Source organism: Harmonia axyridis, chromosome 6 (assembly GCF_914767665.1).
Source record: "Harmonia axyridis chromosome 6, icHarAxyr1.1, whole genome shotgun sequence".
NCBI classification, from domain to species: Eukaryota; Metazoa; Arthropoda; class Insecta; order Coleoptera; family Coccinellidae; genus Harmonia; species Harmonia axyridis.
This window is the reverse complement of record NC_059506.1, coordinates 20,482,502-20,500,415: the sequence shown is the minus strand read 5'-3', so window position 1 is coordinate 20,500,415 and position 17,914 is coordinate 20,482,502. Positions and strand designations below refer to the sequence as shown.

Here is a 17,914-nt window from a genome sequence, read left to right as displayed (position 1 = left end):
TTAATAACATTTCAATTCAACAATTTAAAATTAATACCGTTGTACAGCCTGCAAATGTTATAACTGAAACTTCTTTTAAAAGTAGTTGTTCTGTGACGGAGACATGACAATATATTCCTATGACGTATAGTGATATTATGAACGTCAGTTCTGTAAACCAATCTATTGAAAAGCAAAATTGAAAACAAATCCCCATCGGAAACCAACTCCATTCCCCCAACTTATGTGATACATGATCATACTTCTAATTCCATCAATGAACCTTATACAGGAGTTCTGTACACGCTGGATCCGTAACAGCGTTACTTGATCAAGACAAAAACCAAACACAGGTGAACAATAAGTGAACTATGACAAGACCAAAGTCTTGCACAGAACCTTTTTGTATGCAGGGGCAGGCACGATCTCAAAGCTCCATACGCTATCCGAACCACAATCACCAGATGTTCACGAAATCTCAGGGAATCTTCCAAGATCATGCCCAAGTCTCTTGACATAATTTTTTATTGTTGACTTGTATTTCCTTGTCTTCAACAAGTTTTTTGTTCTTGTTCGAGTCAAATACTAATTCAGATGATTTCTTCGGGTTCAACTTCATTGAATTTTTTGCTGCAATGTCCGCTAGTCGATACAGATCATCATCCATTCTTAATGCTGCATCATTTGAGTCCCTTACAGTGAAGTCGTAGTAGAGCTGAAAGTCATCAGCGTACATATGGACTTTACAACATCGAATAAACTTGATGAATTGGATGGTGTAAACCAAAAAGAAGCGGACCAAGGACTGAGCCTTCAGGAACACCTCCAGAACTTCTCCAGCATGGGAGACTTTCTCTCCCAGCTGTACACCCTGAGGTCTTCCCGTAATATATGACACGAAAATTCGAAGAACATCACCGCGGGCTCCACAAGATATTAAAATAGCTAAAAGAATATCATGCTTAAACGGATTCAATTCATAAAATTTAGGAACTAAAGACTGTTCATCCAAATGACCTAACAAAATCATACCCTAATATATTTGCCAGTGCGTAATAGGAGTGCAAAAAAAAAAGAAACAGCCAGCGAATCATTAAAAAACTAAATCAAACGAAATAATTACACACCAGAAATGAGTCTTTTAACACATGTATCCGACCTGCCGAAAACAGCTACATTAGACTTCCAAACTTTCTTGAACCCATATTTTTCCGATGAATTTTCTGCTGATTGTGTTATGTTGACGATGGCATGAGATATTTTCTTGATCTCATTATCAGACTTTAATGCTTCAATCAAGGATTTTTCGAATTCAGATTTTTGTCTGGTACTCATATTCCTACTTTTCAATGAAGTTGGAATACATGAACAAAAAAAAGGTGGTGGTATTTGAGATGACGAAATTGAAAAACGTCTCTTAATGTTGAAAAATTCTTTAAATGGCAATTACTGTATCAAATTGAATTAGTGATATCTGAAATAGGACTTGCTTTGCAAATATCATTCTGTGATATAGATCTTACAACTTTTAATCTAATCATTGTCTTATAAATATTCTCCGCATAAAAAATTCACCAGGAAATGAAATTAAATAAGATGATATAACTTTGAATTTTATTACAGTGATAGCTCCAATCTAAAGGATGAAGTCATCCCAGAAACTGGTTTGAATAGTGAAACGAAAAAAATCAATAATTTGAATTTGAATAAATATATTAATTTCAAAAGATAATGAAAACAATTACATATAATAGAATAAATTATTGGTATGTAGGTAGAGTTGACAATTTTCAACATTAGAGATCACCTCAAAGGATGAGATAGGTTTCAAATAAAACAGGTAGACTGAATAACTTGGATATTAAAAATTCTATAAATCAAGACAATTGTGTATTAAAGTGATCTCTATGTTAGTGTTGATCATCCCTATATACTAGAATAATGTAAATATTGATCACTTAGTGAGATATCGAATCATAAATGATGATAGATAGTCACTAGTGTGACAGATTGAAGACATCAAATAAAAAACCTAATATTCTATAAATTATTAACGTCAGTACTTAAATACTAGATAATCGAAAAAATCCATTATTTGAACCAATAAAATATCACACTTTATAATTCATGCTCCGTACAACTTTTGAAAGTTACCAGGTCCAGAATTTCTAGAAGGGTATATGCATTTTCCTCAGAACATCGAATAGGCGAAAAATAGGATAACAGCCAACATCGTCCAACTTGATGATAGTCTAAAGGTTCCATTTGTTTGACAGCCCGTCATGCCAAGACCCTCGAGTTTTTTGCATAGATCAGACCCATCCTTCAGCTTGCGACCACACTGTTTTACTTCTTTCTTTGCATACAAGGGACTGCCTAGAATTTCTCCTGTGGAATAATATAATAGGTAGAACTTGATTTTTATACATGGTGATTCAACTATTGGTTTAAGTTTATTTCAAATCATTTTTTAGATAATATATTGAATTTTATCGTTGAATGGGGGCAGATGCTTCTAACGAATAATTTTCTTTAATTATTTTTGAATTAATTGAATTGAATTTGTATAGGTTTCACTCAAAACAAACATTCTAACTAAGTGCCATAATAACATTCAATATGATATCTTCGTGTATATTATTTCAAGCTCGATTTCAAGCTTCGAGGTATGCTTCAACAAAGCAATATGTTATAAAATTCAAATGAGTCAATATTATTGAATATCATTCAATATTGTATAATTATGACTTTTAAACTCTGAAGAATTTTAGAACATTTTTCTGAGTTATTTTTCAGATTGTTCAATAGCCAATATCTATCTATCTGATAATCTAGAATGCGATATTTGAATTAATTATAAAACAATATATGAATATAAATTCCTTAGTGTCGATTATAACCAAAAAATGATTTTTGAAATCAATTCATCTGAAAAATATGTGTAGATATTCTTTTTTCACGAAAGACGGAGAGAAAATATTTGATTTCTGTGTTCTAGATGTTAGTCCTGTGATCCAAATCAAAGTTTTTTATTATGTCATCTATAATTTGATGTAGCTCTTGAGAAAGATATAATAAATAAGTTGTTGCAGAGGTTAAAAACTTTTTCTGGAACTATCAATTCAATTTACAGATATCAAATATGGCTTATAACTTTTGGTTATGTTTTTCCATCTAAATAATTGTTAGTAATGCAAATTTCGTCATTGTATTGGTTCAAATATTGTCGAACCATCCTATGTTTATGTTCTGGAGCACCATTGTGCTGCAACCATCCGATATTTTTCCTAAATGTCGAATTTATAATGAGCAGAATATTTATTATTTTCTGTCTCTACCTTCTGAAATTCAAGGTTTGGCAACTTTTGCTCTCCTAGTGTCATCGGTTGTTTCACGTCGCTTGGTACGCTTGGAGTTTGTTTTCTGAATTTCTGATATATTTAGGTATTTATTTCGATATATTTTGTATAAATATGAAATATTGATTCACTATGGGACAAAAAAGTTCCCTTTTTCTGTGGAGAAACTCGCGAATTGAGTGAAATCTCGTATCACTGATAGGTTTTCATTTCGGCGCGCTTCATGTCAAATTTGATAGTTCATGTGACATATGCTCCCCCTTTCTATGTTGAGTAGTATGTTACTCTGACCATAATCCCAATGGACACCTACGTTGCGTCGACGCATGACATCTAAACGCAAAAGGGCGACGTCGCTCCGGAGCTGTGACGACGCATTTCATCACCGTCCTTCCGCTATGAAATGTCAGACCAACGACGCAACACATTGATGTGGCATGTCATAAAAAAATATATGTGAAATGATGCAGCATCGAGCCTGCGAGGACGCTAATCACTAAATGGGCGTCACTCTCAATCTGTTCTCTTGGGGCCATGCTGTGTTAGAGTCATCATAATCCCCTATGGAGATAGAAGGTGTATTTGGCAGAGATCACTGAGTGCCAAACCGATGAATTAATCTCTGGGTAAAACTTTGCAATCCCTTGTGAGGCTCGGGAACTCCTTGCAAAAGTGGTGACCTCGTTGGTGACCCCGACGTGGGATAGAAAAGACGCTGCTACTTTGCATAGCGCTGTAGTGACTCATTGCCCCGCTCATCGTCACGGCTCCTAGCATGATGATTGGTCCCAAGCGACCAACATGTGCAACGCAGGGTTACAGAGCACGATTCACAGCCTCCTAATATTGCGGCTTCATAGCCACAGTACCCACTACCCATGGCAGGCTGGACCTTGCTCGCACTCTCTCTCTATCTCTCTCTACGAATACACCTTCGTTTTTCCTCCTCTGGTGCTTCGTCGGTACTGGCAGGGAAGTATGTATGACTCTGTGCTTGCCCGAGAGATGCAAAATCGATGGTGTCTACTTTCCATTGGATACCCGGTGTATAACCTGAACACCGGCGCATAACATAACCATGATTTGTACTGAAGTTGCAAAATTGCAATGCTGATCATTTAACTATACAGATTTCAAAACGAAATATCTCGAAAACCCAGAATTCCGGAAATTTCAAAATACATAATTATTTCATTGAATTACTTACTGAAGGAAAGAGCACGCCGCACTCTCGATACTCGAATACTGTTCCATTGACCTGTAATTGATAATATATTAATCAATTCATCGAATCCAAATCTGCGGAATGACATTCGAAATAGACTGAACAATTTCCTGCTGATTCTAGAAGTAGTGGAGTGTTTCATAATATAAGTATGTGCAGGACTTTAGGATGTGATACTCATCCAAAGATATGAAAGAAAAATTTCTATTAACTTACCCTCGAAACCTGATATAGTACAGAAAACAGCTCTCGTAAGCATTGTTTTTCATTTTATATTGTTAAACTGTAGTTTTAGACGTGAAAAAAAGGGTTAGCAGTGAATACCAACAAAAAAATTGATTGATTATTGATTGATTGACACGGTCAACTTTAGAGCGTATGATCAGAAGTTACTTTTCTGTGTAGAAGGATCAAATGAGCGTCTCAAAAACCATATTTTTGCCATGAGCGTAGAAGTTGGGGAAAAAACACCCTATACCCTTTTAAAAAACCAAGTAAGACTTAAAAAAATTCCAAACAAATCATAGCTTATTATGATTAGAAAATGCTTACGAAAGCTGTTTCCTGTACGATAAAAGGTTACGGTGATATTCGGAAATGGTGCATTTTAGAGGGTAAGTTTATACAGATTTTTTTTCATATATTTGGACGAGCTATCACATCCTTAAGTCCTGCGCAATTGTTATGAAGAAACCTGTATGAAGATAAACCATTTGAAACATTCTTGAAAATGTTGTCATAGCGACATCGGAAGAAAAGAAAAATTATCTAATAATTCTAACAAATCCGACCGAGTTGAGATTTTGCAGGAGAATATTAAATAACAATTTTATGCTTCATGATGAATTTTATGGTGACAGGGTCATCACAATAATATAAAATTCGATCAAAAATTCAGGAAGAAAATACTCAATATTTCCGTCGCAGATCTATTAGAGTTGAGATTTGTCTTAATTGAATAATTATTTCGAGCTTCGTACAAAATTTCATGTTATTGTCAGAATCGAAGAAGATTACGGAGAAAACTGAAAATAATAACCGTTGAATTGGAACATGAATGAACAAGCTCTCAAATTTCACTACTTTTCGATTTTTATGGAATTCTTTGACAACTGAAAACAAAATCGGTCTGATGATTTCGAAGATTAGCAGAGACGCTGATTCAGTTTCTACTGCTTTATCATTCGTTCAGTCTTCGAATCCAATATAAAAATTTATTCATTTACCTGGTGACTCTCCTTCATCCATAAATGGCCTGTTTGGATATGCGAAAAGTTTAGAGGTTGGGGCAGTTTCAGTAGTGGTTGAGAGAGTCGAAGTTGGGGCAGTTTCAGTAGTGGTTGAGAGAGTCGAAGTTGGGGCAGTTTCAGTAGTGGTTGAGAGAGTCGAAGTTGGGGCAGTTTCAGTAGTGGTTGAGAGAGTCGAAGTTGGGGCAGTTTCAGTAGTGGTTGAGAGAGTCGAAGTTGGGGCAGTTTCAGTAGTGGTTGAGAGAGTCGTAGTTGGGGCAGTTTCAGTAGTGGTTGAGACAGTCGTAGTTGGGGCAGTTTCAGTAGTGGTTGAGAGAGTCGTAGTTGGGGCAGTTTCAGTAGTGGTTGAGAGAGTCGAAGTTGGGGCAGTTTCAGTAGTGGTTGAGAGAGTCGAAGTTGGGGCAGTTTCAGTAGTGGTTGAGAGAGTCGAAGTTGGGGCAGTTTCAGTAGTGGTTGAGAGAGTCGAAGTTGGGGCAGTTTTAGTATTGGGTGAAGGAGTCGAAGTTGGGGCAGTTTTAGTATTGGGTGAAGGAGTCGAAGTTGGGGCAGTTTTAGTATTGGGTGAAGGAGTCGAAGTTGGGGCAGTTTTAGTATTGGGTGAGGGAGTCGAAGTTGGGGCAGTTTTAGTATTGGGTGAGGGAGTCGAAGTTGGGGCAGTTTTAGTATTGGGTGAGGAAGTCGAAGTTGGGGCAGTTTTAGTATTGGGTGAGGGAGTCGAAGTTGGGGCAGTTTTAGTATTGGGTGAGGGAGTCGAAGTTGGGGCAGTTTTAGTATTGGGTGAGGGAGTCGAAGTTGGGGCAGTTTTAGTATTGGGTGAGGGAGTCGTAGTTGGGGTAGTTCCAGTAGGAATAGCTGTAGAAGTAGTGGTGGTGCTAGAATCTGAAATGACAATTCAAAACAATTAGAATTTTTTCCAAATTAACGAATTTGTTGTCAATTCATATGTTGCGTACCATTTACATATACAATTTGTGCTTGTTGAAATAATTGATTGATCTATTCCTAAATAGTAGCTTCATTCTAATCATGCTTGACGATTTTGGTTTTTCTCTAATATTTAATACTACGGTTTATAGATACCTTTATCCTTTGAAGCACCTAAGGATTCACTCACTCAAGTATTAGCATCTCATTCTGAATTATCATGTTGATACGGATTCGATCGGAATGAAAATTTATCTTGCCAAATGGACTAAATTCACCTATTAAATTATTATCCCGAAGTTTATGTACATCACTGTTTTGTATGTTTATCCCGTGTGTGACTTAATACAATATATACAGTGCTCGCAAGTCGGTTTGATGAAGAAATATCGATTTATAATATCAATTCTAAATCCCTTGAAGATATCGCACAATTGAGAGTGATAGTTGTGGTTCAAACACCGACATCACAGAAATTTTTTCTCAGAATGATATTTTTTGTAATTTATGAACTTGAATATAAAAATCGTATTCAAATAGAAAACACGGTGTTATTCAAATGCAAAATTTCAGCGCTGGAAAATGAAATTTCAATGAAAGATTATAAAATATGTAGGTATTCGATGAGATACAGGGTGTTCTGATTTGTTTCCGACAAACTGAAATGGGTGATAGATCACATCATTTTAAGCAAAAAAGTTCCTATGAACATGGGTCCGGAAATGCTTCGTTTCCGAGATACAGGGTGTTAAAAATGAAAAAATAATTCGCGTTTTCTTTAATATGTTTTGACTGCTTCGAAATCCTTTCATGAAATTATTCCTTTTCAAATATTAAATTTAAATTCATTTTGAAAATTTCTAAGGCGAAATGCATGCGGATTTTCTATTGCCCACTAATAAGTAGAAGTGGTATGCTATGTAATTGTTGTTTTTAAGTGTTCTGAATATTCTGTTTCCTGAAATATTGCGTTGTTGGGATGCTTTACGAATACTGAGTTTTTATTTTCTTCGAAGGTCTGTAAAATCCTATTTCTCTGTTGATGATTTGTTCTTTGTATGCTTCGTTCGGGCCTTTGGTAACCAATACCATTTTCCTGTATTTGTTGATAAGCTATTAACTTAGTTAACTATAATTATAATTAATGACATCTGAACCTAACACACTTTAAATCTGTCATTGTGTAGAGCCATTTCAAATCTATTGCCGCAACAATTGTTGAATGTAAAACAATCAATCAACAGAACGGTGGACATTTTGAACACCTTCTTTAAAAATTATTATGTTATTTTGTTTTGTTCTAAATTGTTACTTCTAAAAAATATTTAATTTAAAATTATTACAAATTTGTTTCTACATGTTTAAGAGATTACAAAAATATGGATTTGGCTTTAAATGCGTTTTTCTCTGAAACGGTTGCCTCTAGCAACTTAAATGAGTTATACCTTTTTCAACTAGAAAAGTCAGGGAAATCGATTTTTTCAGTCCAGAATGACGTACAGGCTAACACAGAATAGTTGCTACGGTTTAAAGGGGACGAAATGATTGCCAGTGGCGCCCTCTAGAAAATACAACCAAATCGACCACAAATTTGAATTTCTCACTTCAAAAAACCCTATGTAGGTACCAACTTTCATGCAATTATTTGGAATCAGTCGAAAGATATTTAAGAAAACGCGAATTATTTTTTCAACTTTAACACCCTGTATCTCGGAAACGAAGCATTTCCGGACCCATGTTCATAGGAACTTTTTTGCTTAAATGATGTGATCTATCACCCATTTCAGTTTGTCGGAAACAAATCAGAACACCCTGTATATCGAATGATAATACTAGTGTAGACAAGAGATCAATTCGAATCTGAAGGGATCTCGAAACCTCTATTAAAATCTCCGAATAGAGGTGTCCCCAAAGTCAGCGTGAGAAAAATTTCTCTTGAGATATCTCTTTGATGACTTAAATTTTGCTGTTGCGAATGCTCAGTATTCGTATGGAAGTCCAATCAATAATATGATGGATGGATCGAAAATAAATGAGTGGGAGGCCGTTCCTCCTTCGAAGGCTCGTTTGCCTTGGTTGTTGGAAATTGTGGTAATTCTCCTACGGTTCATGAATTTGAAAAATGAACGGCCCTTCATGTTAATAAAGGGTGTTTTTTTTAGAGCTATAGAACTTTGAATTGCAATAAAACCACGATGGATTATTCGATTGACATAATTTTTATTTATCCGCAAGATAATCTTGTGGCATTACATTTTAAATATGATTTCTGGCATATGACAGCCACGGCTGGCTCGATTGTAGTCCAATCTACATTTTTCCAATCTAATCATCGATGACTTTTTTCCAACATTTGTGGCCGTATATCGGCAATAACACAGCGAATGTTGTCTTCCAAATGGTCAAGGGTTTGTGGCTTATCCGCATAGACCAATGACTTTACATAGCCCCACAGAAAGTAGTCTAGCGGTGTTGAATCACAAGATCTTGGAGGCCAATTCACAGGTTCAAAACGTGAAATAAGGCGGTCAATAAATCGATTGTGGTACGAACTGTGTGACATGTTGCGCCGTCTTGTTGGAACCACAGCTCCTGGACATCATTCATGGTTGTTCAATTCAGGAATGAAAAAGTTAGTAATCATGGCTCTATACCGATCACCATTGGCTGTAACATTCTGGCCATCATCTTTTTTGAAGAAGTACGGACTAATGATTCCACCAGCCCATAAAGCGCACCAAACAGTCAGTGTTTCTGGATGTAACGGTGTTTCGACATACACTTGAGGATTAGCTTCACTCCAAATGCGGCAGTTTTGTTTGTTGACGTAGCCATTCAACCATAAATGCGCTTCATCGCTAAACAAAATTCGCTTACGAAAATCGGGAACAACGACAATATCATTTTGGGCCCATTCAACGAATCTGCGCCTTACTTGATGATCGGTTGGCTTCAATTCTTGCACGAGTTGGATTTTGTAAGCACGCAAACCAAGATCCTCCCGCAAAATCTTCCATAAAGTGGATGGACACAGATCCAATTCCTGTGCTCGTTCAGGCGTGAGTCTATTCATGATGAATTGCCAAACCATACTGAGAATAAATCACTTGACAGCTGTTGAATCGATCGCCATCTTGAACAGTAATGCCAACTTATATACCTCGAAAAAAAAACACCCTTTATATGCCCATAGGGGTACTGTTCTGTTCACAAGCTAACTTGCTAATGAGTGATGTTGACATCTCAAATATGCCCATTGAAAGTAAATTGAATTCTGTGGTGCGAAAGTGAATTTTCATAGTACGGAATATTGCTTTATTTGTGCTTATAGAGTACCAGATAGTGACTTCGAACTTTTCTTTAACATACTGTCATACGTCTTACAGCATTGTTTCAAGTTAGCTGACATCATATTTTGTGCGGTGATCTCAATATTGATTATTTCCTGACGAATTATCCACGAGAGCAATTCATTGATGATTTATTGCAGTTATAATTAACACATTCTTACCAATGCTACTTCAAGCTCTTGTAATACTTGAACTTTTGAAGGTTGCTAAGGGGATCACAAACCAATGGGCAGAGGTACCGGGTTTTTCACCATAATTTGACCCCCCACTCAACCTTGTTACTAGAAGTGGTACAAAAAAATATTTTCTGCAAAAATTTCACGAAATCGACTAGTGTTTTTTAAAATGATTTCACAAAACGAAATATATACAGAGTGGGCAACATATTGATAGCAACTTCATTTTTTCATTTCACGATAGATTGGTGGTGTAGTATCAGAGAAACAGAAAAATGATCTCTGATACTACACCACCAATCTATCGTGAAATGAAAAAATGAAGTTGCTATCAATATGTTGCTCACTCTGTATATATTTAGATTGGTGGTGTAGGATCAGAGAAACAGAAAAATGATCTCTGATCCTACACCACCAATCTATCGTGAAGTAAAATTTTTGGATCGCCACTTCAGATCTTCATTTTTTCAAATGGAACACTCTGTATATTTTTCTATATTTGACTAGCTCTTTTTCCCCTGACTCCGAATATATAACATATGTTTGGCCTATCTCACTTATTCTGAGTACCACAAAGTTTCAAATTTTAAGAACCACCTGGCAAGCTAAGTAATCTGTTTTCAATTGAATGGCTGCGATAATTCAGAATGCCATTCTTTGAGTTATTTTTGAATAAACTTTGAATCATCGTACGTGTGCCCATTGGGGAGGTGATGACCGGGAGTTATATTATCAGAATATCAACTGTGACCAAGAATAAATCAGTACATACAAGAATATTTGTTAGAAATATATATCCTCATTCATTGAATGAATAAGCATTATTCACTGATTCTGATTCATTTAAAAATGTTTGTTTTACTTCAGGATTTATAAATGCTTCAGAGCTTTTTTGAGTTTTTCAAATATTCAGATTCAAGTTGCCCCTTGAAGTTATCAAAATTTGTCAAATGAATATTTGACAAATGATGAAATTGAGAATATGTGCATTAACTTGAGAAGCTTAAATTGGATACACAAGAATTGAAGATCACAGGAATCATTTGAAATATACAAACAAGCCAAGGCTAATTTTAGAAAATAACTGGGAAAATCAAATATGAATTCTATCAAAATACTATCAATACTTCTACGAATAGAAATCATGTGAATGAAGAATTGTTTGGAAAGGTAGGCTCAAATGAAAGTATTTGCTTGATAAATATGGTGAATTCTATACTGAACCTCTTGTTGCTAACATGGTTGCAAATTATTTTAGTTCAATAGCTGATATAAATGTATTGAATAATTTCGGTTATTCTATGTTTCAGACTTGTTGCACGTTTTCTTCATCTGGCAACACTTTTTTCTATTCAGTACTGAGAGCAGAAGTTATTCGAATTGTTAAATCTTTAAAACTTAAAAAGTACAGGAATTGATTATATTTCTGGCGGCATATAGAAGCTACTTTCAATAACTTTCTCACTCCATTAAACTTTTCTTTGGTTTTACCCTGTTGCGTCAAGTGAATTTTCACGCAAACTTTACGGGCAGTTTAATAATCAGAAAGACGCGTTTAGGTCGAGAAATGTTTTCGGTTGAATCGATCAACTCTAATTCTATTAAATTGGGATAATGAAACACCGGATTTCTTAACTAATATATTGAATTTGGCTGTACAAGTTATATGTTTCTCTAATTCTGTGGTTATTCCGTTCATTCTTCCACATCTTGTAGAACAAAATCGTGCGAGAATATGTCAGAAACGCACAGTTTTCATGGTTATATTTTATTATTATATGTTGGTACTCCGAACTTTCCGCCACGGCTTGATCTGTCAATTCATCAATTTGCCTTAAAGAAATCAGTTCTGCCAACCAACATTTTTCAATGCAAAAATCACTAAATGATATTCATGGAAATATTTCATTAATTTCAATAAAAATGCAATGAATTAGAGAAAATAATGTATAATACTCGTACAGAAGGCTCATTCTACCACTCGTTCATTCAAAAACTCGCCACTTCGTGGCTCGTTTTTGAATTTTGAACTCGTGGAAGAATATCAATGCCTTCTGCACTTGTATTATAAATAACTATTACAAGGTTACAGCTACGAGCGTACTGGCGGTACCCCGATTTCCTGGGGATGTTAATCGTCGCCTTGGATTCTGCACACCAAAGCGCAATCCAGGTCCCTGATTGGTCCACGTCTTTGTTCCTTTGTTAAGTAACTTAAACTGCCCGTAAAGTTTGAGTGAAATTCACTTGACGCAACATACCCGTTCTGCACAAAAATGATCCAAGCAACGTTGTGAATTATAGTTCCATTTCACTCCTTAGTGTTTTCTCAAAAGGGTTTGAGAATCTTATGTTTGATCGTATGATTAGTAACTGTCAACATCGTTTTAGAGAGGAGTTTAGATCTACTGAAACTGCTGCGTTTTCATCTACTGAATATGTGTATGAGAACCTGGACAAGAGACTTGATTTTGCTGGTCTTTTAGTTGCTCTCCGGAATTTCAAAGAGAACAAATTATATAATTGGATTTCACGGTGTTTATGTTCGATATACTGATATAGTGTGGGGTTGGTAGTGCCACAGGGCAAAATTCTTGGTCCGTTATTGTTTCTCCTTTTAATTGATTATTCACCTGTTTACATTTTCAATTTCGTAATTGGTTATTATTTTTACCGATGACAAATCAGTGGTGGTCACAGTATAGAACCTTCTGGAACTCACTGAAATTTGTAAAGCGTTTATTCTCAATCTTTGGAATTGGTGTTACAAGCATGGCTCAGTACTTAATATCAATAAAACTGATTGCATTCATTCTAGTAATAAGAATATAATGATGGTATATTCATGAATGATCGATTGATAATTCCCAGTCTCGATCAGAAAATTGTTTCGAAATATAATATAATAAAGTTTTTGGTATTTGTATATTTAACTAACGTGATTCAATCTATGGCAACGGCATTTATATTATACAATATCAAGACCAATATCCCATTAGTTTAAAAAAGACAGTATGATGCGTGAGAATATAAATTCCCTTTCCAACAACGCTGCGATGGTAGAGGATACACGTACGACGGAGACAAAGATTTGCAGAGGCAGGGCTTTGAACTTCCACTATTTGTTTCAGAACGATTGATTTTAAATACCAAAATATCGATTTTCAGCACCGTATACGAATTGCATATGATACTACGTGCACTCGAGAGCACAATAAATTGTATAAAATTAAAAAATTGATGTTGATTTTAGACTTTATGTGGCCAGCACAAGTTTCAGTGACGCGAAAAAGACTATTTTAAAAAAAATGCCTGAGAGCCCCGCAACATTTCACATATCCGTTCAGCAATCACAGAAAAAACAACGAATTCATTTGTCTTTTGTCAAAAAATCTTGATCAGTTCCGACGGCTTACATATTCATGTCATTTGCAGGGCTTATTTTGTGAATTTCGGTGGTGTTTACAGATAAACAAATTCGAATAAATTGGTTGAATCTCCTTCCAAGCTTCTGGGCAGAGAACCTGAAGTTCTTAATCCTTAACAATCAATTCAAAAAGTTAAATCGGAAAAAAAAGAACAATTTCCGCTTGAATACAGTATGGGTTAGGTATGCTGTAATCAAAACAAACACAACCAACTTTTATTTTCACATCATCCTTCTGTATTAACGCTACGTTTCTATTGACTTTTGATTAATAATGACATTATAAAGGTAAGGTTAAATTATTAAACAAAGAACAGAATTGTGTAGACTTCCATATTTTTGAGTCAGGAAGTCTCATTTCAATCAAATTCGTACCTTGTGGTACCATACTACAGAATTCGTAGGCATTTGAACTTGGGACACCCTTCATTATTGTTTTTCATTTTGTGCAATGTGAAAATGAAAATAATGAATAATACAAAATAATGTAACAACAATTTGCACCAAAGTAATTAGACTTCAATTTCCAATCGAGGAAATGAACCAATTGACAAGTTATTTTAAATAAGCGCCAAACAATACACTAGAAAATTCTTAATTACATCAACATAAAGCAAAGTTTTCTCACCCTCTATTTCTCCTGTTACACAAATGAAATCATCATCACTGAGGTCTGCATCTTTAATTCCTAGATCATCGAGACTGCTGTTCTCTTTTGTACACTCAACATTTTTGTTTTCCTTCGAGTCGAAGCATTCCAAAGTATTTCCTATTAAATAAATCACCAATATAAATATAAGACTTTTGTCGAATATTCAATTCCAAATTAATTTAATTGACATTAGTGGACTAAGTAAATAATAATGGAATTAAATATTGGTGATTTTTTTTTTGTGATTCTCTACACTTGACGAAAATGAATGAAAACTCACAGGTCTAAAAACAGTATGACTTACATTTTGAGCGCTTGCTTCATTTCGTCACAATTTTAATATTTCTAGCAAGGAATGGACTCAACGATTCCAGTCAAGCGATCAGCCTGAAATTCTACACAAAACTTTGTATTGTCGTTTCACCAAATGTAAATTTTCATCTCGATCGAATCTGCAGAATTCGATTTCAAATTTTAATTATAATGCGAAACTTAGTGCAGAATTTTATGTCAATCGCTTGACCAGAATCTTAGTAAATTGAGATACAATATCGAGAAAAAATTACCCAATATTTTCGACACCGCTAAACCGACAAAGTTGAAATGATATATTATTATATGAAATAACAATTCCTTATTGCTCACAAAATTTCAAGCTGATCTAGTGATCAGCTCTGATATAGTTCAGGGTCATAGAAAATCCATGAAGAATATTGGAAAAGAAATACTAAATTACAAATGGGTTGAGAATAAGCATTTGAAGCTTCGGGCAAGATTTCGTGTCGAATATTTCATTGATAAACGATCCCAGTGAGTTCAAATTTTGCAAGAAAATCAATTCGGCTGATTTCTTAACAGGTTTGAAATTGTTATAAAGTATACATCAGCACACCTACTTCAAACTTGGTTGAATTTTTTATAACTTGAATATTATGTTTCTTTTTTCAATAATCTGCTTGAATTATGTATGATTCTTATTGCAAAATCGATATGATTCTGAGTTTTTTTGAGAAGGTTGAAATTATTATTTTTAAGTATGTATATACCTAAAATATCAATTCGGACTGTTCTGTTGTCACAGAAATATTCAGTACTTATCCTTATTGAATTTTCTCTGGTTCTGGAGACGCGAGCAGAATGAAATTTTATAAGAATCTTGAAATTATTATTTTTCATCTGAATGTGACATTTAATGTATAATTTCGTAATTTTGAATTCATCCGGACGAAATATATGATACAGCGCATTTATGCTCCGGAACCGATAGCTCAAAAATGTTATGAATATTTCAACTGGTGCAATATTAGGTAAACGAGTGTCCAAAATAACTGATAATCTATTGTTGGCATATTTGATGCCAAAATCGATATATGTAGATTATTGCAGCGTTCATATTATTATTATAATCATGTTGAAATTAATATACGAGTTCGAAACAATGTAAGAAAATAACTATATGAAGTTGTTACCGTTTTCGGAAAAAAAAGAAATTCGTATTATTTTTTTTACACATAGTTATAAAAAAGGGATTGTGATTTTCAACAACATTAATTTGATATTGCAGCCATTTTTTGTTTAATTTTTCCTCCAAAATTCGAAAATTTTGGTTACGAAAAAATGTTTTCGAGATTAATTCCTAAATTTTTCGTTTGAGACACAACACTCCAAATTACTTAGTGAAAAATAAATGAAATCCATCTTTATGGTCGGACCCTAGAAGGACGGTTGCTCTGTCTCATTTTTCGAAATTTTTTTTTTATTTTTCCATTTATTTTTTATCAACCAATACAGTAGTGACTTTTTGACCACTAACTGTGGACATCTCTTATATTTTTTTATTGAATGTTTTCGACTGTTCAACGAGGTTTGAGGAAGCATTGTGATTAGTAGAAAGGAATTTCCAATTATTTTGGATATTCAATGAGCAAGGAGGAAATAACAAACTATTATGTGAAATTTCTAACTTTTTGAAACGTTATATTAATTTTTTGAATCGTTTGAGGTGAAAAGTTTTCACAGATAACGGTTTGAGATGTATAGAATCCAAAAATCGTATATATTATCTGTCCGTCCGCATGAAATTTGGCACAAAAATGATTGTTCGAACCTCGGATAAACGAACTTTGAAAGCAAGAAAATCAATAGATAAAATTGTGAAAAATTCATATTTGACAATTTTTTCCATTCATACACATATAGGTATAAGCATATCATCATCGTAGATTGTTCATGTAGGTTGTAAGAGAACAAAAAAAAAATCATAGTGAAAAATTCGCAACTTTTTCTACAAAGATATTATCAAAAATGTTAGCAAAATTGGATGAAAAAATTAATTTCGATAATGACTTAATTGAATTGAAAAATCCCTTATTCATTGGAAAGAAAATGAACCAAAAAATTTCAGTAGACATACCTAGTCCCACACAAAAGGTCACTAATAATAATATAAGCGTACACTTCATTCTGCACACCGTCAAATTTCTATTTTGAAACAAATTGATCCAGAAATATGACTGTGACGGAGCTTGAATTGATCCATATTATATGATGAATATTATCTGATAAGCTTATAGGTTTCCAAGAGAAAGATAAAACCATGAAACAATAGGGTGTAATCCATTCATTATTGAAAATTATAGCTAGGTGCATTTTCTCAGAATACTAGAAATTCGAATTGAATACATGTGATCGAATGATATGGAGTTGAATAAGAAGTCCTACCTCAACGATTTTGAAGGTTCAAAGGTGTAGCTACGTGAAATGTGCAATCGTCCCTAAAAATTTCAAATACCTATTCTTTTCAATAATAAACCTTTAAAGTTGTTCAAGGAAGAGCCTTCTGAACTCTGAAATTTTTTCCAGGGACATTTGAAACTCGAGTCGTTAGGTACGTGACTAGATTTTAAAAACTATCAGAGGTATTGAAGTGAAAATTTTTCCATACCATCATCTTAAATTTTATGCATCCATTTTTCATAAATGAATTGTCTTATTATTATAATTTTTTTTAGATTTCAAATCAAATCAAGTCAAATAAAATTTTATTGTTAACAAGTTACATAACTCGAACATTTTTAATTACAGGCAGTCTTAATATAGTAATCGAAATTCTTAAATAAATAACTAATAATACCGCTCAGTTATATTGAAGGAATTCAGTCAGCCTAAGATAAATATCTTGTGTGCCGATCCAAATTCCCCAAAAATCAGTACCCAAAATCAAAAAAAAAAACACCGATCAGAGAGATAAGAGCATGGTGAGCAAGCAGGACAACTATACATGAACACAATAAATGGTCTCCAAAACCAGAACAAATCGTTGAAGTATTCCTGGTCTTGAAGCAAGAACTTCTTGGTTATTATTTTGAATCTTTTTGAGTCAGAATAATTTAGGTAATATTTGTAAGGTTCCAAATGAATTAACATCCTCTTAACAATTTTCTTAAATCTATATAAACTATTACAGCATTTAATATAATAAGGTATTCTATTGACTATTTTAATACAAATATAATAAGGACCTTTTTACTCGAGGTTAATCTATGATAAGGATCCAATAAATCTTGAGTTCTTGT

At 34.2% G+C, this 17,914-nt stretch overlaps 1 protein-coding gene across 1 annotated transcript; it reads right to left on the bottom strand.

The window, feature by feature from the left end:
- Positions 1-1,579: 1,579 nt before the first annotated feature.
- On the bottom strand, positions 1,580-16,902 carry LOC123681781 (integumentary mucin C.1-like). The gene is made up of 5 exons (XM_045620070.1): positions 16,753-16,902; positions 14,316-14,456; positions 5,790-6,689; positions 4,546-4,596; positions 1,580-2,367 (listed from the first exon to the last, which is right to left on the bottom strand). The coding sequence occupies exons 1-5, from the start codon at positions 16,799-16,801 to the stop codon at positions 2,171-2,173; spliced, it is 1,338 nt and encodes a 445-aa protein (XP_045476026.1). The 5' UTR covers positions 16,802-16,902; the 3' UTR covers positions 1,580-2,170.
- Positions 16,903-17,914: the final 1,012 nt, after the last annotated feature.